Here is a 20663-nt window from a genome sequence, read left to right on the forward strand (position 1 = left end):
ATGTACACACTTGGCGTCAGTTGCATCTAGCGCGGGAGTGACTCGGCGTAAACGTGTGATTATGATTAACGTTACTTTAACTTAACTACCTACTTATAGAAAATATATACATTCATTTCTATCACGGTACGGAAAATCTAACTGAACATGCATGTTGTGTCCAGAAACCCTACGGCATGAAAATACGGTGTTAGCAAGACACATCAAGGGAGGTGTGGGCCCGGGCGGCTCCCCGCGCTCGCGGCTCCTCGCTCGCGCGGGTGGTTGCGCAAGGCTGCGCACGCGCACCATCGAAAGTGCCCCCTCCCCGGATATGGAGCGCGCATCTCTTATAAACACAGGTGGCGCCTGTCCACTGGACATTGCATCTTCTAAACTTGCGACCAACCAAGTGCCAGAATGTGTAACAAAACGGTAGGTTACTGTGAATAGTTTATAATAAAAAGTTGCCCTAGTGACCTAATTTGTGCGATCCTGCCCAATCGAGGATCAGTGAAACGATTACTTGGTGACACGGTGACCCAGCAGTGTTGAGTGATCTGTGTAGAGTCCTGGTGGTGGAGTGTGTCTAACCGGAGGTATGTTGTGTGTGCAGGTGCTGAGGTCCCTGGTGCTGGCGGCGGTGGCGGCGTGCGCGCTGGCGCGGCCCGAGCCGCCGTCGTCGTACGGCCCGCCGGCGCCGCAGTACGGCCCCCCGGCCCCGCAGTACGGGCCCCCGCAGGTCCCCGTGGTGCACAAGCATGTCTACGTGCATGTACCGCCCCCCGACAACGAGCTGCCGCGCCCGCCCAAGCAGGTGTACGTGCCGCCGCCGCAGAAGCACTACAAGATCGTGTTCATCAAGGCGCCCACGCCGCCCACGCCCACGGCGCCCGTCATCCCCGTGCAGCCGCAGGACGAGCAGAAGACGCTCATCTACGTGCTGGTGAAGAAGCCGGAGGAGCAGCCCGACCTGGTCATCCCCACGCCCGCGCCCACGCAGCCCGCCAAGCCAGAGGTCTACTTCATCAGATACAAGACGCAGGTACGGTAACAAAATAATATCAAAATTGTTTAAATTATTTTTAAGGGAAAACTTCTGCAAAGAAAGTGATATAGTATAGAAACTTAATAAAAGCTTACATGATACATGTACAAGTACACATATAAGTAACAACAACGTGTGATGTGGAAGTTCAAAATAATAAGGTCATACGATCATTGACGAAAGAAAAATCATTGCATATGATAGACTCTTTAAAACAATAGCTTTTATTGTCACTCCTCATACAGTGTTTAACAAAGGTTCCATAGTTAATTAAAATTAAAAATACTTGAAAACATAATCATCAACCCTGAGAATAGAACAAGGTAGCCTTCGCGATTAGCATGGTAACAAATTATTGATTTGCATGAAAACCCTACGAATTGCGAGGCTTTAGTGAAATAAGCAATCAAAACACTATCAGCTATCCAATCGCACGCAGGAATTAATAGCGGAAACCGCAGTCGCATCGCGGCCAGTTTAATAGCGGGTTTGATATACAAATTATACAGTGCAAATTGCAGAGATAGCGCACTCGCCGAGTCGAGACAGGCGGAGGATGCGCGTGAAAGCCACGCTTCCTGCTGCGCCGAGGAAGCGCCGCGTCATTACGCTGACGCAAGCCACAATACTTCTCAGGCCCCATTGTGAACTGCCTACCGACATTACATTTTCCTACAAATTGCTTTGTAATTGTACCGCACGTAATTACCGTTCTATGCAGCCTTTTATCCGAAAATCCCATTGAAGCAGTTTATCTCCATGTAATGGTAGTAATTAAGGATTACGTTAGACGTTGGTGTTGTACCGGACCGCGTTGCGTCAGCCTGCGGCCGCCGCGGTCGCCGGTGAATGTGAGAAACAGATCCTCCGCGGTAACAGGGTCATCGAAAGTAATTGGGGCATCCTAAGTATACTTTGGCAGTATGACAAGTGGTCTACCTCTATGTACCAAGTAACTATGAATATGAGTTTACTGATGGAGTGTGTTTCTTCCCCTGTTTCAGAAGCAAGAGGGCGGGTACCCGGCGTCCGGGCAGCCCTCGCAGGACTACGGCGCGCCCGCCTCCGCGCCCTCCTCGGAGTACGGAGCACCCTCCGGCGGCTCCTACTGAGCACCCCGCCCCGCGCCCCGCACCCGCCCCGCTGACACCATGCCAAATAACAAACAGTTACCACGACCATCTAGTTCTAGACCCTAGTTATAATGAAGTGCTGCTGAAAAAGAAAATTGTGACGAGGCGTGCGCGGGCGCAGGGATCTTCTGAGCCAAACTATCGATTGTTTAAATAAGTTGCATCAAATTGATGTTTAATGTTTGTAAATATTATTATTTTTTATATTATAAATGTTTATAAGTAAATTACCCTGCCGTTTTCTTACATAAATACCTATATCTACTATAAGAGCACTTCCCTATCCTCCTGACACCTGGCGTGCTATGAGTAGGACATTGAAAAAAAATATAATATATAGTTTAAAAATACGTATATTAAAAGTTTTATGGAGTATCCCTGTTATTCCTTTAAAGTTATATAAAGTACCTATCCCTTAAACAATTTGTACTTTGAAAAGGGACAACAGTTCAGTAGTTAAAATTATATTTTTTTTTTAAATTTAATAACAGTGTATACATTTATACCTCTCGGGGTCAGGAGGATAAATATCAGTAAATAAATAAATAATTTATATGAAGGGAAAATACTTGCACACAAAGTAATGCCAAGTATTGCCAAGCGCAATTAGTATTGCAAACGAGCCTCAGCGAATTAGGGTATGAATAAATAAGCTTTAGGGCACTAAACGTGAGTTGAACTTTAAAGTCCATTTACTGGCTCAAGTCATCACAACACTCATCATAACACGTAAGAAAATCAGTATTCTGCTCACACTCATCCGTAACTATTCCCTATAAGCACTCATCTACCAAAGAGCCTACATTTTAATCGTACCTACATACTTACATGTAAATTTCAGACTATATCTAAGACAAGTCTAAAATAGAAATATTGTCGTGCAAATACTTAAAAGATGTGCAAACACCACGCATAATATGCCTTCCAATGTTGCATGCAGGCTGCGTAGGTAACCGCTAGCCGTCCCCAAGTTGCACAATTTTAAAGTTCAGATTTTTCAGCACACATTACGACAGGCGATAATTAGTGTCCACTGCCTGGGAAGGCCCTAGTTAGATGGTCGCTAAAAAGAAAACATGCAAATCACATACAAAATGGTACACCTTACCCGCTATGTTACGCAAGGGGTGTTTTGCGTTCTACAATGGCACAGTTCAGTTGCACAACACTGTGTATTCCATGTCGACTACTTTTATTATAGAAGGGAACTCATAAATTATTGTATCACAACATACAATCTTAATAGGTGAAGTTACAGTTTGCTATGTTATCTATCACTGTTAATAAGTAAGTAGGATACGATGCGAACGGCCATAAGTCTTCGTTTAAATATGTTAATAACATTTAATTAACAAAACGTGGCATGGGCGGGGCACTGAAGAAATAACATAAGTATTATACTTTTGACTATTTAATTTAGGTAGGTACGAGTAGGTAAGTAGGTATAGCTACGAGGGCGGGTCAATAAGTCCGTGACTTTTTGAACAAAATACTGGTTTTTGGATATTTTTTTTATTTATTTTTCAACGTAGTCTCCTTTGAGCTCTATACACTTTGTGCAAAGTTTCTGCAATTTTTTTATCCCTTCCAAAAAATGAGGTTTCTCGAGGTCATCAAAATACCCACCTTGGCCTTCTTTGGCGCCGATTCACCCCGAGAAACCCACCGTTTAGACTGATTTTTGGTCTCTGGTGTGTTGTGGTGGATCCACGTTTCATCCACGGATACAAAACGGCGCAAAAACTCGTCCGAATTTCGGTTTAACAACGCCAAACACTCCTCTGCGAAGTTGTCATTCGATTGCGTTTGTGAGCAAACGCGGCAGCCATCTTGCGGAAAGCTTTTTCATACCCAAGTGATCATTCAAAATTGAAACCAGTGAGCCACGTGATATCCCTGTGGCTTCCACTATCCCTTTCACTTTCAATCTCCGATCGGCCAACACCATGTCGTGAATTTTTTCAATCATTTCAGGTGTAGAGACCTCAACTGGGTGCCATGGACGTCCGGCATCTTCCGTACTTGTACGGCCACAACGGAATTCAGTAAACCACTTTTAACCATAGATATTGATGGTGCAGAGTCCCCATAATCTTTATCAAGCTTAGCCTTGGTTTCAGTGATGGTTTTTTTCCGTAAAAAAATCATGCTTAGTGAGCACACGAAATTCAGTTTTTTCCATTATGTTTTTAAATCACGCGGTTGTTGCTAAGAACGGGTGTAAAACACAAACCAAGTGACGTAATTTGTGCAAATTTTGACAGATGTCTACTGACAGATGCTTGTTGACAGGAGCAGTGTTGTTCTTTCAGTTAAGTGGCGGGAAATTATAAAAGTCACGGACTTATTGACCCGCCCTCGTATAATAAGAATTTAATTTACTTAAGAATTTAAAATTATCATCCTATATTCTAGGATAGTAATCGAACTTGGCTTAAATTTAGGTTCAGATGATGATCGTTTTTATAGACTAGACTTGACAAGTAATCAATTGACATTATAATATCTGAAACAATATCTGATCAAGTTCCTATTAACTACGTACTTTTTTTTTTACAAAGGAATAGATTTTCTCACATTAATGTCATCATCTTTTCTTAGTATTTTCTTTGCATACTTATACGACTAGCTTAGGCAGGCTTTTCATAGCATTCGTGGCCGTCGAGAGACTTTACCAAGTACACACAATGTAGGGGACTATTCCACGGTAAGTAGGTGTACCTACCATTTAAAAGTTATCAAGAATGTTGCCAAGACTTCGGTCTGAACCTTAACTTTATTGAGTTTCCACTTTCCCACATGGCTATAGATAGGTAGAGGTAGATACTTCTCATAGGAACTATGAACCCTAGGTCGTCTAGGTATAACTTCCGGTTCTAGGTATACTAGTATACGTGTTTTAGGCTACCGGTAATTTATATTCACCATGGGTAACTTTACAACCAAAACTATTCTAATTAAATCTGCGTTACACAACCCCATTGTTTCAGTTATGGTGTCTTGCAAAATATTTGAATACTGAATACACGTAACGTTAAATAAGTGTGTAGATACCTACATACCTTCCATAAATCGTATACCTATGGTCATGAGATGCAATGTGTCGAACCAACCTGTAATTATATCGACATAATTTTATGTATCTTTTCTGAAATCAGCACAATAACATCATAGGTCATTTAACTAATAGCTAGTAAGTATGGAGTGAGCGAGCTGCTTGCACATCGAGTGTGTAGATTAACTTCATTAGGGATGTGTAGTGATTGACGCTGCATGGGTTAATGTAACCACTGAAAGTTCACAAGAAACACAAGCTCTTTCTAAGGCAGTAGCAACCCGACGTTACGTCAGAATTAAGTTATTACACCGTTACATCATAGGAAATTACCGTTCTCTTATTACGGTCACGAATGATGTCTTGGTTGACCGTACTTACCTTGACTTGAGGGGACTTGGATCAACAGCTAGAAAGATCGTTTAAGTGTTACTTACCTAACATAACACTCGCACATACCTTATGGATTGGGCAGGGCAGGGGTGCAGTCTTGCAGTCTGATAGAGGAAGTAAGTATACCTACATAATAAGTGGTCATTAAGAATAATCGAGATTCCTCTGGAGTTGTGATGTGATGTGATTGAAACTATTTATAAATCTGTAAATATCAACGTCTCGCCCACCGCGCCTATTTTTATCTTGCCGGCGTTTTCCCGAAGTTGCCAGCTTCATCCAGTCATTACAGAGCTTGTGTGTTGGCTACATCTCCTGAAATCTACTGAAAATGTCTCTGAAAATTGAAGGTGAAGTGAAAGTGGACTCGGAGCCGGTGGTGGCCGCCTGGAGCGACAAGCTCTTCGTCGGGTGTGAAGACGGCTCTATCAAAGTAAGTTAAACAGCGATTTACAAGAAGAAAATGGGTTTTGTTTACAAATAAACCGCGACCGGTGTTTCATCGAAGATATGCGGGGAAAATTCTAGTAAGTACATACATTGTATACCTAGGTTACTTGTGCCAGGGATCGGCCCAAGCACAAGTAGGTAAGCTGTAGAAACAATTCTAGGCTACGATATATTATTGTTTGAAAAAATTAGTTGGTTTTCAGGAAAAAATATGTTAAGTGTTAAAAAAGGCATGTATACCACTGTTTATGTTGTCAATTAAGTAATTATTATGTAAGTAAGTAGGTACCTACTCGTATGTGTTCACATTCACAATCAATGCCAAGTACCAAATTATACTTACACATAAGTAGCTACCTGAATATTACTATCACGCACTATTCACAATGTCCTCTTATTCGTCAATTGTACATGTAACTTGTTGTTCAGAGTTTCGACGGCACCCTCACCCCAGCGTCCTCCTGGGCGGCGCACGCGGTGCAGCCGTTCGCCCTGGCGGCGGGCGGCGGCCGCGTGTACTCCGCGTCCAACGACGGCGGCATCAAGGTCTGGGCGGAGGACGGCAGCAAGGTCACTGAACTCACCATCGCCGGACCGGACGTGGGCACGCTGAGGATCTTCGGAGGAGAGCTGTATGCTGGTGATGAGGGGGGAAATGTAAGAACTGGTTTTGTTTAAGTTTCTGATAAGCAGGAGAGACGATTTAGTGAACAAAGGTGAATGGCTATGATATGGATTAGACATCTACATCTGATCTTATCCAGTGGCATGCCTTGGGTGAGGTCAGAAGATAATTAATTAGTTGCTACTTGCAAAACATAAAGCTGATTTGATTAAAGAAAAGGATAATTATAATTAGAATATCCTAATATTACGCGAAAATTGCATATCTAAACACTAACACAATAAAACTTACGGGGCACCTACGGAAACACGATTTAATCGCATTGTTACTTCCCCGCAGGTGTTAATTTACAAAAACAATGAGGAGAAGGCTCGATACAATCTGCTGGAAGAAGTGAAAGACATCGGGCTCAGCGGCCCGTTCCTGTTCACGGTGCGAGACCTCGACGTCATCGTCACGGAGATTAAACCAGGTATCTGCACCAGACATCAGCTCTGCCATTAGAGTATAGTTATCCTTGTTATCATTGGAAGACAATTAAGTTGTTATTTCATGAGGAATTAAACTCAGTTACGCACGAGGGCGGCCGAAGCCGAAAGAAAAGAACCACTTCATCGTTGCTATGACCCATCCTCTCCACCAGCAGCTAACCTAGGTCATAACAGTTAGTAGATAGCTATCTAGTCACCTGGCTTATAATATGTATTCATTGTCTGAGACACTTATTTTGGTAAGCCATAAGCTCTATTCTAGATAGGACACAAGATTACTTCCTGCTATCTTAGGGTAGAAAACTTTTTTTTACGTATTCTGTCTACCCATGATTAACCACCATAACTATAATCCCCTCTCGCAGAAGAGTCAAAGACGCGGTTCACAACACGCCACACGATGGAGGGCCGGGCTCCACTGCGCGTGGCGGGCGCCGCGCTGCTGGCCATGGCCCGCGGCGGCACCGCGCTGCAACTGCTCGACGCCTCCGTGGACACACGGTTCAAGAAGCTGCATGAGGTCAAGGTGAGAACGGACTGGCTAAGTTTGAAGTGCGGAGCTAGAAAATTTGAGCAACCAGCTCACTGGCAATCCCTTCAGGGTGTAATTTTCTAAATTAGCTCTATCATGCCCTGCTAATATTGAAAAAGCTATCATGGAAAGAAATTCATAAAAAATAGGTAAGAAGAACTACCTAGACTAGACAACTGTATACCAAACTACTCCACTGCACTGATAAAGTCTCAAAGAGTCATGCAAAGTAGCACAACTGTTGAAAGAAAACCATTGCTGTTAATATCTTCTAAGGCGCTTACCAAAGCTCTTCCTCTTTCAGGTGAGCGACATGATAGTGACGAGCTTGGACGTGAGCGGTGACTTCGCGTGGACGGCGGGCTGGGACGGGCACGTGCGGCGCTGGAGGATCGCCGGGGACCAGCTGACGCCTGCAGGGGAGCTCAACCTGGGCGCCTGCGTCAACGCACTGGTGGCGACGGCCCCAGGCGAAGCGTACGCGGTCATGACGGGAGGAAGAATAGTACGGGTCAAAGCCGATTAAGTGTGTGGTTATTTATGTTTAAGTTTGTATGTTTGTAGGTAATTAAGAGTAAAGTAATGTTTAAATAAATAATCAATCAAATCCATTATTATTTTTGGTGCTCAAGCACCAGCATCACCCACAACTTGTGATTTAGTAGTAGTATAGTAGGTCTGGTGCATTTCTGGTGCAGAATCTTAGGACAGAAAGGCATACATTGGGCTCATCGATTTTTGTTACTCATTAGTTAGTTTGTTAGATAAAAAAATGGTAAGAGCGTGATCCTAAAGCAAGCTGAAAAATTTGTACCTGAAAACAGTATTTTCTTCTGGCGCCCATTATTTGGGAGAATGGTATTCCCTATGGATGAAGGCATCATTTTCTAAATCATAATCATTCGATTAATATGATGTCAACCATAGCCAACACTACTGACGTTTGAAAACCAAAATCCTTTCACTCATATAAATCTCGTAATAACTAATGTAAACTTTTTTTGTCAAGCATTTAAAAACTCTATTTACTTGATGATAAAGTTCGTTTTAGTATTAAAGATTATCTGTCAGATTATATCGAGTGGTTATTTTGAAGCTACGTGAAATTCGGAACGCACCCTAGCTCATGGTGTCGTAATCTTGTCAAAATTATTTTTTATTCTTGAATTTCTTGTTGTTGTGAAAATATTTCGCGTGTTATAGGAAAAACCAGGGGAAGACAATAACATGGCTTCCCTTATTAAGTTGCGCCAGATGTCCTTGCTTCAGCGATGTGCTCTTAACCATGTGTACAAAACGCACTTGAAGAATGCCAGAAGCATTTCAACTTCTAAGAAGAACAGTGACACCGCTGCAGCAGCATGTGAGACCAGTAAAGAAGACAAGAACTGGGTGAGCTACGGCTTCCACTACGACAACAAGACCGACGACACGAATGTGCACAATGCATCTTATTTCTTCTCCGTAACCTTGTGCATTGTGTTTGGAGGGTTCTTCTGGACGTACGCCCCGGACGCTCACCTGAGGGACTGGGCGCAGCGGGAAGCCTTCCTGGAGCTGCGGCGCCGCGAGCAGGCCGGCCTGCCCCCCATCGATCCCAACTATGTGCCTCCATCCACTGTGTGTCTACCATCGGATGAAGAACTTAAAGACATTGAAATTATCATTTAATAGGTATCAGTCATCTTTAAATTAATATGTAAATCTAATAGTTAATAGTAAATGGTTTTTCTTTTATTGCTGTTTTAATATGGATAAGTAAATCATTTTCTTATTGGTCATGATAATTTTTCAGTAATTTTACTAGATTTAATGTAAATGTTTCAACGTTTGCTAGTAAATTACTTTAAATTGTACTATTTATCTTTTATTTTAGTTAGAATATACTATAAATAATATTTTTTGCTGAGTTCTACAGGAATGATTATAATTGGTAAGCACTGGGTTGGCCTGCAAAGATTGTAGATAAAAAGCAAACTACCTATCAAGTAATATATGTGTGATGGAAACTCCTGATACCTTGAGCTACAGGGATTTTTAGATTTAAGACAATTTTATAGGTAAGTGTAGAATTTTGTGAGTATTTTATAAGGGCATTAGGTTTATGTTTGCAATACAAAGTATTATTAGCCCTAGGTAGGTAAATCTATTAATTAATATAGCCACACTTGGTTTGACTATAGGGCCTTCTTTCAGGAGTAGTATTCTATTCTATTCAGAGAGAACCGAGTTCTCTCGAGTACCTTGGTACAGTGGCCTGCGCCTAAAAGTATACAGGCGGAGTTTTTAAAATAGCGATCTCAAGCTCACATGCTGCTTAAGCACATCCACATAAACACCACTGCTATACACATCACACACAACACGTCCCCCGATTTATAACAGATGTAGCTGGTCCCTTCATCATCAGGAATCGCTATTTTAAAAACTCCGCCTGTATACTTTTAGGCGCAGGCCACCGTACATATCCCCTTAAATTCAGCTCAGCCAGCCTAGCTCCCAAGTAAACTGGAGCAGCATGCCTGGGTGTTGCAGTAGCTGAGGTTAGGTTAGGTTTAGGAGAAGTAAATTCTATTCTATTCTCAGTGGGGAGTGGGGGAGTATTTACCTGCACCTGGCTCTCTCGAGTGGAACCTTTGTGCATATCCCCAAGGTCTAAACTGCTTTCCCAAGCTTGGATCATTTCCCACCCCCTTGGTCCACTGCAGGTTGGTGGGTTCACATATCTAGATGTGCTATGTCTAGATATGCAGGTTTCCTCACGATGTTTTCCTACACCGTAAGAGCGATGGTATACATTGTACTTAAGTTAAAAGAACTCATAGGTACATGTCAGCGCTGGGATTCGAACCCGCATCTCTTGCGTGAAGCGGGCGCTTACCAGACTGAGCTACCACCGCTCATGTTACCGCTGTTAATATTGTTTTATTGAACACCACATAAATCGAACATACTTATAAACTAGAAACAAGGCAAAACTATTGAGATCTTCGACAATCTACTTTCCATTCAGCTTATTGACTTTCCTAAATACTTCATCATTGTATGGCGTCCTGTAAAACACAGATTAGTATTCATTTTTTCCAGAGTACTCTTAGTTTTTGACGTTTCACCTGTCATTCGATGTTTAGGAGCATTCTGCACTGCATTATTTTGTTTGTTTCGGTATATTTTCCTGAATTTTCGCATTAAAACACACTAAATACCTCCAAAAGCCCTTTCGCACACACAATGGTGGTAAGGCAGTACAATGAGGAGCTCAAATACCTCGAAAAGATCAACGCCCACAGTTGGCGGATCAAGAAAGGGTTTCAGCCTAACATGAACGTTGAGGGGGTGTTTTACGTAAACAGTACGCTTGAGAAGCTGATGCTGGAGGAGCTGCGGAACTCGTGCCGGCCGGGCATGACCGGGGGGTTCCTGCCGGGGGTCAAGCAGATCGCGAACGTGGCGGCGCTGCCCGGCATCGTCGGCCGCTCCGTCGGGCTGCCCGACGTACACTCGGGCTATGGGTTTGCTATTGGTGAGTGAAGCAGCAATATTATGAACTATTTATTCATTACATTGATTCTCAGTGTTAGATTTCGGGTTGAGACATTTTGCAACATCAATAATTTAAGGTTATGTTTTTAATATTACCTAGGTAAGTACCTAAATTTTTTAACATACATACTCAAATGAAAACTACTTTACAGGGAACATGGCAGCCTTCGACATGGATGATCCTAAGTCCATAGTGTCACCGGGTGGAGTGGGCTTTGACATCAACTGTGGTGTGCGTCTCCTCCGGACTAATTTAGATGAGAAAGATGTGCTTCCTATCAAAGTTAGTGTGTTTAAAAATCAAATACCAAAATTATTTTTGTTACCTTTTAGTTCAAGTTTATCTATCATTACATTGTTTTTCTGTTTACTGTAATTATTGAAAATTTTATTTAAATACATAAAAAAACACAGCAAATTTAATGTTTTAAAATGTATAATTATGTTATACCTACTTATTTCAGGAACAACTAGCACAAAGTCTCTTTGACCACATACCAGTCGGAGTTGGGTCCAAAGGCATCATCCCCATGAATGCCAGAGACCTTGAGGAAGCCCTGGAGATGGGCATAGACTGGTCCCTACGGGAGGGCTATGTGTGGGCTGAGGACAAGGAACATTGTGAGGAGTATGGCAGGATGCTGAATGCAGATCCATCTAAAGTGAGCCTCAGAGCTAAGAAGCGAGGACTGCCCCAACTTGGCACACTTGGAGCCGGCAACCACTATGCTGAAATACAAATAGTTGATGAGATCTTTGACAAATATGCAGCAAAGGAAATGGGTATTGACAGACTGGGGCAAGTGTGTGTCATGATTCACTCTGGCAGCCGAGGGTTTGGTCACCAGGTGGCCACTGATGCTCTGGTGCAAATGGAGAAAGCTATGAAAAGGGATCAGATAGAGACAAATGACAGACAGCTGGCCTGTGCGAGGATCAACTCAGTGGAGGGACAGGACTACCTGAAGGCCATGGCGGCTGCGGCCAACTTTGCCTGGGTCAACAGAAGCTCCATGACATTCTTAACCCGCCAGGCTTTTGCCAAGCAGTTCAAGACTACTCCAGATGATCTGGATATGCATGTCATCTATGATGTCTCCCACAATATTGCCAAAATTGAGGAGCATGTAGTTGATGGAAAGGTCAAAAAGCTGTTAGTTCACAGGAAGGTGAGTAAAATTTCTACTTACTTAAAGATTGGTTTTAAAATAGTGTACCAAGTACCTATTTATTTATTGCCACTTCTGTATTTCTATTTTATTTACATGCCTATATGACTTACACTATTATACATACATGTTATTTATACTATGGTACATATTGCACACAGTGGTTGATACTACTTTATCAAAGTGTGCAATTTAGTGTAATCAAAAATTCCTTCTCCCAGGGTTCGACGCGCGCGTTCCCCCCGCACCACCCGCTGATCCCGGTGGACTACCAGCTGACGGGGCAGCCGGTGCTCATCGGCGGCACCATGGGCACCTGCAGCTACGTGCTCACCGGCACGCACCAGGGCATGACCGAGACCTTCGGCTCCACATGCCATGGCGCTGTTAGTATTATATTTGATAAAATTTGATTTACTGACTCTTCGTTTTCTTGGCTGTTGATGGCCATTACGATTCACTAAAGCGAGTCTACGTTTGTTACCATGGTGAAAGGATTAGCCAGAATAGCGTCAGTCCCTCCCTGCCCAGGGTGCGATAATGTATAAAGTACAATTAATAATGTAACATCGCTTGCGGAGGATCCTTTCGTAAAACCTTTCCGTTAGGGAATTTGACCATTCTTCATCTTCTGGTGCCGTCTCCTAGCGAAGGTTGGCAATCATCCTGCTGATTTCCGTCTTGGAGGCCGCCGCACGGAACAATTCTCCAGTGCTCAGCTGGAACCACTGGCGTAGATTTGACCATTAGAGAAATTTATCAATCATATCTCCTACTTATAATTAGTTCTTTTCTTTAAAAAACTAACTATGTTGAGGACTTCGTTATTTCAATTCTTCTTCTTTCTCCTGCCCTCTTCCCAGTTCAGCTGGGGTCGGGCCTCCTCGTACTTCGGCGCCAGGATATTCTATCCCGGGTTGTCGATGTGGTCAGGTTTTGGGCTTTCATCTCCTTCTCGATATTGGACCACCATGTTGCTGGTGGTCGTCCTCTTCCTCTCGATTGACTTGGGATGTGCATGGCTTTCTTTACCGCGTAGTCATCTTCTCGCCTCATAACATGCCCAAACCACCTCAGTCGGGTTTCCTTTAGCTTCTCTGCGATTGGTGCGACTTTGAAGGACCCTCTGATGTGCTCATTTCGCACTTTATCAAGGCGCGTGACACCACCAGCCCAGCGCAGCATCTTCATTTCGGCCACGTGCATTTGCTGTTCGTGCGCTTTCTTCATAGTCCAGCATTCTGAGCCATACATTAGTGCGGGTCTGACCACGGTCTTATATATTTTGCCTTTGGTTTTGATTGGCATTCTGGGATCACACAGTACACCAGTTAGGGATCTCCACTTTAACCATGCCGTGTTCACCCGATGTGTGACATCCTCGTCTACATTTGCATCTGTGGTCAGTACAGAGCCGAGGTATTTGAACTGTGAGACTTTAGGCAGCGGCGTGTTTTCGATAGTAATATCACAGCCTAGGGCATCTGTGCCACCGTAGTCACATTCCATATACTCCGTCTTTGTTCGGCTTATGCGTAGACCGTGACGTTCAATTTCGTCTACCCATCGGTTAAAAGTCCCCTGTAGGTCGGATGCGCTTCTTGATGTGAACTATTTTAACCAAACCATCATATCCAACAGGGCCGCGCCCTCTCCCGAGCGAAGTCCCGGCGGAACATCGACTACAAAGACGTGCTGTCCAAGATGGAGTCGCTCGGCATCTCCATCCGCGTGGCGTCGCCCAAGCTGGTGATGGAGGAGGCGCCCGAGTCCTACAAGAACGTGACCGACGTGGTGGACACGTGCCACGCGGCCGGCATCAGCAAGAAGACGGTTAAATTACGACCTATTGCTGTGATCAAGGGTTAATGAGCCAGTGTTTATACCCTGATTACACCTCTCGAGTAGAGTGACGAGACAGTATCCTTGACCGAGCACTCATTACTCATTGCCACTCTACTTGTGGTGTAATCATGGTATTAGGAGTTAAGGTGTGACCACACACTGTGGGAAAGTGTCAGAAGCAGTGAGTGTTGTTATTTAGATCGAGCAGTCTTTATGAGCTATAAGCTTTAGCTTCCCACTTCTGTGTGGCCACTACATTACTAAAGATTATGTACCTATTTAAGTCTACATACCACTTATAGTGGCAGCCCCAATATGTTTAGTTCGGCTGTAAGACTGACGATTTGTGGTTCTCATTAAATTGTAATAATATTTATAAATTATTATGAACTAAATAAATCCATTTACTGGAACCTTTGTTTTGTATTTCCTGTCCATCCATCAGTTGTGGGGCAAATGCCCATAGAGCATAGAAGCCTATGGATTTTTTTGGTCCTTCAGGCCGGACAAGGTGGTTATTAACGCACGGCAAAAATAAAATCACTAGAAATAAGACGCAAAGTTCTTGTGGCGTAAAATAATATTATATTAACATGGTAACATCATACATAACAGACAACAAATCGTAACATAACGCGGTTTACTTGAGAGTAGTAACCCGGAGGTAGCGTGAGTGATGACTAGTGTGTGCTCACTTGAGCTTGTCGGCGATGATGACGAGCAGCGCCGTGCCCAGGAAGAACAGCCCCGGGGGCAGCACGGCCGTCGTGCGGTCCGGCTCGTCTGCAACACAACAAATAGGGTTGTTTAGCTTCTCAGTTGATAGTTTAGATATGTGAGAGTGAGGCGCATAGATAAAAAAAATTATCATATTATGTGCTGGAAGGTAGAGTCTATCTGTGTGAATCGATCCTTATTAATCTTAGTTTACAACCTCTGTAAGGGCGAGGCCCCATTGGTGCGTTACGTCGTCGGTGCCATATATTTTAATGACCGTTCCTTTAAGACGACGCGACGCACCAATACACCCCTAACACAATACCATGCAGAAAGTAGTATTTGTAAAGTTACCTCCATCAAGTTCTTTGGTAGCTTTCTCATCCTGCTCGGTCCAGCTCATGCAGCGCTGCAGCGCCTGCTCCCAGCGCGCGCGCCGCATCTCGCGCTCTGCAATAGAGTACTAGTTTAACGTAAAGGTTATTATTCTGTGGTAAAGGGGTAATATTCAAAATTACAAATACGCCGCTTCTCTATACACAAGTGATGATTGAAACACTTTCACAGGATGAATGATTAATCACCTTAGAGGATTCTTTTACAAGTAACAATGCCGTTTAGGAACTTCAGATGTAGTTAAAATACTTTTTTATGTGTAATAGTAGCGTTGTCTTGGCTGATCATGGAGACTGATGGCAATAGATTAGGGTCAGATTTTTTAATAATCGTTCTTTTGTAATTGTGTTCGACGCAATGCACCAATGGGGCCTCACGATGACATTTCTACCGTTGCCTATAGCTGACAGGCCTATATCGTCGTATAAGTACCTTCATCGCCGATGGCGGGCAGGAAGGTGTCGGCGGGCGGCGGCGCGCAGAAGGCCGGCCACACGCGCAGCGCGCGCCCCGCCGCCGCCGCCGCGCCCAGCGCCGTGCTCTCCGTCATTAGGGGACGGATCTGATGGTAGAAAGGCAGGTTTATGTAGTGATGTACATAGGGCAAGGAGTGATGGAGTTGATATTGTGCTAGGACGGGACGAAAGTTGGACTACGGCAGTACAGAGTGTTGGATAGACAGGATTTTAAATCGAATACATGCTTTATTTGGGCAATGGCATCACACAGTTTATCCATGAATTTAGTGCATCGTTTCAAGATATTTGCTTCAATACGATTTGCATACGAGCATTGCAAAAATGACTTTCGAACGTTATCCAAGCATGACCTCAATCTATGACCACTGCAGAAGCAGACCCAGAAGAAGTTGGCGGGTCGATCTGGTCATTTTTAGTTCTAAGTGAAGACCCTGTTCTTGTCATGGCACCTTATCCTAGCAGACACAATAAATTGCAAAAAAAAACGGAACACAATCCTCACCACAGGCACCCCTAACACATCGGCGGCCATCTGCATCATGGTCCCGTTCTGCGCCATGCCCCCGTCAGCCAGTAACCTCGCCAGCGGCGCCCCGTCCCCCGCCAGCGCCGCCGCCGCCGCCGCCACCTGCTGCGAGACGGCTTCGAGAGCGCCGCGGACTAGATGTGCGCGGGATGAGGAGGGGGTCAGGCCGCACATTATACTGGAATAAAATACAGGATTAGGATTGTAAGGCTATGCTTCTTCAAAAGTTTTATAGGTATCATCATACAGAACGTTTTAAAAGGTCCCTTTTCTTATACTAAAAGAATAACGCTGGACTAGGTTTTACGGCTATCAGATTCGTTGTCAGTCGCTCACTGATGCTTTGGTATAACAATTTTGGTAGTCAATTTCATTTTATCACATTTTACAATGGGACGCAATTATCATGTAAAATTACAGTAAGATAGAAGTGGTGAGTAAATTATTTGCTGCTTATGGGTATTGTGTTTATCGTTTTTATTTGGATTTCTTTCCTGAAAAATTTTGGCTATCGAATTACGAAGTCCACTTACCCTCTCGCATCTCTCTTCCAATAAGGCGTATACAGTCCATTGAACGCAGGCACGAAGTAGAGATTATCTTCATCCTCCACGCTCGCCGCCAGCTCCGCCGAGTCTTTCACCTCACCGAGGATCTCTAACCCGTCGCGCAGCCACTCTAGTGTGTCACCTGCGGGTACAAAAAAACTATATTTAATTTAATAAATACATAAGCAGACGAAGATAATTCGTTTTACATACATACGTATATAACTGCAAAGTACGCGTTTTTATGTAAGTTTAAAGCAGGGTAATGTTTTAGATGTTCTTGGAGGCGCGCTTGGTTGTTAGGCGCCAGTGGAATGTGACTATGGAAAGAGACACTTCACTCGGTCACTATACGTCCATTGTGGCATCAACCCACTGCTCTCTTATCATTCAATCTACATCCGCAGACGGCAGCCAATTTCGTCATCTTTCATGAACCTCACTGTACACCTATTAACTCGTGCAGTACGTACTACCTGCGATGGCCACGGCGCCCTCCAGCGCGTACACGGGCGGCACGTCCGCGCCCAGCTGGTACGCGACGGTTGTGAGCAGCCCGTGCCGCGAGTGCACTATTGAGTCACCTGGAAGAAATAGGTAGGTAATGTCATGATTGTTGATATAAAAAGTAGCACTTGTCAGTGTTGTTGATAAATGACATGGTTGAGGTGTAAATGCATATAAGCATATTGTATAACAATCAAGGCAATTCAAAGACTCCTCATTATATTGCTCATTGTTGGGTAGGTTGGTATGTTGGTCCTGTTTGGTTTACACTTTATCATACAACCAATACTAAGCATGAATGTGGAATTGTAGAACCAGTATAATAAATCATAGCAAGTTAGAGCTATCTCTTTCAGGAAAGCATCAGTATCATGACATTGTGCAAGGGATTCTCACCTGTATTGTAAAGCAGGAAGCAGCCGGTGCCGAACGTGCACTTGGCCTGTCCGAACCGCATGCAGTTCTGCCCCACCAGCGCCGCCTGCTGGTCTCCCAGGCACTGGGACATAAATTACATTTTTAATTTAAGTAGTAGGAATTAATATTAAAAAGGTTAGTTTTTTATTCACTAGGGATACATGTGTGATACTTGCTATGCATGTTATTATAAAAAAAAAACTCTTGAATAACTATTAGATTACTCATAAAACTGCTTGAAAACCCATTAAATAGTTTTAAAGTAAAATCATACATACAACAGCATGTGACTTATGGTTATTAATAATTATATGATTTCATGGACAGTGTTTTACAGCAAATAGAATTGAAAAAATCTTGGTAGTAAAAAAAATACTTACTCCTGCAATTGGAATGCCACAAAGAGACCCTGATGACACATATCCATATATTTCAGCAGAACTTTTTATCTTTGGCAATATTTGTGGTGGTATTTCAAAAAACCTAAGCAAGTTTTTATCCCATTGTAGATTCTTCAATGACATGAGTTGTGTCCTTGAAGCATTTGTGACATCTGTAACGTGGATTCCACCATGTGGACCTCCCGTGAGATTCTGCAAATAAATAAGTAAGACAAAAGTTAAAGATAAGTTATGGCGAAAGATGTATTGTAAAAGAGCAAATGTAAATGTAAGTTTTAAGCACTTACATTTTGTGCTACAGAACTGGGGATTTTAATTAATATAGAGACTAATATAACTGTTTAGTTATTTATAATCCTCATTACCCATATGAGCCAGGAGTCCACAGTGCCGGCCAGACACTGCCCAGCTGCAAGTGCCTCTTTCACTGCAGGCACATTCTGCAGCAGCCATTTCAGTTTCACTGAAGAGAAGTACGTAGAGAGAGGAAGCCCACTGATTTGAGACACCGCATTTGCACTTTGAACTCCCTTCACCTTGATGAGATCATCTACTATTTTGCTTGTCCTCACATCCAGCCATGCTAAAATAAATATGTGTTCATTGAATTAGCACTTCTTAGTTTACAGTTAGTTAATTTATCTGTTCATCTATTACTTCAGAGTTTGTTTTACAATACGAATGACTGAGAATGATATTTAATTCCTATACATATTAATATTAAAATGGAAAGTGAAAATATTATTTACCAATGGCACTGTATAGAGGCTGTCCAGTGTTGGAGTTCCACACAATAGTTGTTTCTCTCTGATTAGCTACACCAATACCCACCACATCTGCAGGGTTTATATCTAGCTTTTGCAAATTATCTGCGGTAACCTGAAAGATCACATCTGAAATTTTAGGTTGTTTAGTACCAGGGTTTGCCAATGGTGGCACAGAACTGGGATGTGTGGACTCAACAGGGGGAGGCATTTGCCCAGCAGTGGGTGGGACACTGTAGAGGCTACATATAAAAAAGTACAGGTTACATTAGCAGTAGATTTAATTTGCTTGAAAATTACTTGGTTGGTGAGTCTACAAGGGTTACCTCAATGCACTCGAAGACGGCGTTGTACAGCTCCAGGGCATCCTGCTCCACCCAGCCCTCCTGGGGACTGAATCTCTTTATGGTCACTTGGTGGTAGGTTAGCACTTCCGAAGTGTTTGCAGCAAATACCTGTACGAGCAGAGCCAATATGTTAGCCACCACAAGTTGAGAGAATATGAATATAATAGATTAAAGAAGCGGTTTATAAGTGTATTTTTTCTCACCATAAATTTTACATTGCATGTTCCTGCATCAACGGCTCCTACTAATGGGCCAAATTTTCCAAACTGTCGCATATTGCGCTCGCTGAATATTTATCATTGCTCAGGAAAATTTCATTCACATTTTTAGGAATATAAAAACACAAATAATTTCATACAAAAATCCAGAACTAAAACAAATCAGCTGACCACTAGCTGTCATAAGTCAAACTAACCACAGACTACTTCTGATTGTCAGTTCGTTCTGTGTGTGGTGCTGGGGCCTCAGAATAATAATAGCCGCATCGCTCGCTGCCCACGCTGCAAGCGCATCTTATAAAACGCATTCACAATCAAAAATATGGCCCCATAGCTCCATACCCCATACCATACTGGAAAATGGCATTAATAATAATAATAAATTAATAAATAATGCATTGTATTACATTTCTTTCAGTGGTGTTTGGTGTTCACTCATCGATCAGAGTGTAGAGCGAGCAGTATTAAGAAAGGTTATCTTTATCTGTGGCAGTATGTAATTTGTTTTGTTTTTCTGTTTTGGCTCCTGTTTCGGAACATAACCTAAAAACTTTGAAAACTAAAATAAAGTTGTTTATTAAGATAGTTTAAAGACTTTAAAGTAGGTACTGATTTAATATTTTCGTTTCTACATAAATTATCACTACCATGTTATCGAAAAGGGTACACTACAGAATTTCGAATTACTTTTTTACGAATATGAAAATAACGATTTTCATAATTACGAATTTCATAGTTCCGAATAATTCACAATCCCGAATTTTAAGTTTCCGAATAGCGAAAATCACGAATAGTATAATTAACGAAATTTCATACCACAGATTAATTAAAATGACGAAAGTCATATTTCCGAATATTATAATTTCGATGTTTCAAAAGTACGATTATTTATTATATCGAATTGTTAAAATTACGAATTCCGAATTTTTAATATTCCGAAAATACAAATTCCCGAATGTTTTAAGTGAACAAGAAATAGTCATGTATTAGGAATAGTACGAGTATGTTTATTAACAGCATAATCCGTATACAAACAATATTTTTTAAGCTGTATTATATGAAACGCTCCGCTCCGCTTCG

The 20663-nt window shown here is 42.7% G+C and overlaps 5 protein-coding genes across 5 annotated transcripts; 4 read left to right on the forward strand and 1 right to left on the reverse strand.

Moving 5' to 3' along the window:
• The first annotated feature begins 278 nt into the window (after positions 1-278).
• LOC105391167 (extensin) lies at positions 279-2390 on the forward strand. Its single transcript, XM_011562608.3, has 3 exons — positions 279-414; positions 596-1024; positions 2032-2390. Exons 1-3 carry the CDS (start codon positions 400-402, stop codon positions 2137-2139), a joined length of 552 nt encoding a protein of 183 aa, XP_011560910.3. The 5' UTR covers positions 279-399; the 3' UTR covers positions 2140-2390.
• Positions 2391-5877: 3487 nt separating this feature from the next.
• On the forward strand, positions 5878-8278 carry LOC105391178. Its single transcript, XM_011562619.3, has 5 exons — positions 5878-6041; positions 6488-6715; positions 7023-7155; positions 7540-7700; positions 8011-8278. Exons 1-5 carry the CDS (start codon positions 5940-5942, stop codon positions 8230-8232), a joined length of 846 nt encoding a protein of 281 aa, XP_011560921.3. The 5' UTR covers positions 5878-5939; the 3' UTR covers positions 8233-8278.
• A 529-nt stretch (positions 8279-8807) lies between these two features.
• Positions 8808-9443, forward strand: LOC105391185 (NADH dehydrogenase [ubiquinone] 1 beta subcomplex subunit 11, mitochondrial). Its single transcript, XM_011562631.3, has one exon. It carries the CDS (start codon positions 8934-8936, stop codon positions 9375-9377), a length of 444 nt encoding a protein of 147 aa, XP_011560933.3. The 5' UTR covers positions 8808-8933; the 3' UTR covers positions 9378-9443.
• Positions 9444-10824: 1381 nt separating this feature from the next.
• On the forward strand, positions 10825-14315 carry LOC105391195 (RNA-splicing ligase RtcB homolog). The gene is made up of 5 exons (XM_011562642.3): positions 10825-11229; positions 11402-11532; positions 11714-12418; positions 12640-12804; positions 14060-14315. Exons 1-5 carry the CDS (start codon positions 10938-10940, stop codon positions 14285-14287), a joined length of 1521 nt encoding a protein of 506 aa, XP_011560944.1. The 5' UTR covers positions 10825-10937; the 3' UTR covers positions 14288-14315.
• A 514-nt stretch (positions 14316-14829) lies between these two features.
• On the reverse strand, positions 14830-19738 carry LOC105391204 (glycerol kinase). The gene is made up of 12 exons (XM_048623483.1): positions 19569-19738; positions 19345-19473; positions 19004-19133; positions 18620-18837; positions 18234-18446; positions 17833-17935; positions 17406-17513; positions 16915-17071; positions 16358-16559; positions 15809-15938; positions 15335-15430; positions 14830-15046 (listed from the first exon to the last, which is right to left on the reverse strand). The coding sequence occupies exons 1-12, from the start codon at positions 19638-19640 to the stop codon at positions 14955-14957; spliced, it is 1650 nt and encodes a 549-aa protein (XP_048479440.1). The 5' UTR covers positions 19641-19738; the 3' UTR covers positions 14830-14954.
• Between the last annotated feature and the right edge of the window lie 925 nt (positions 19739-20663).

The sequence above is a fragment of the Plutella xylostella genome, chromosome 10, assembly GCF_932276165.1.
Source record: "Plutella xylostella chromosome 10, ilPluXylo3.1, whole genome shotgun sequence".
NCBI classification, from domain to species: domain Eukaryota; kingdom Metazoa; phylum Arthropoda; class Insecta; order Lepidoptera; family Plutellidae; genus Plutella; species Plutella xylostella.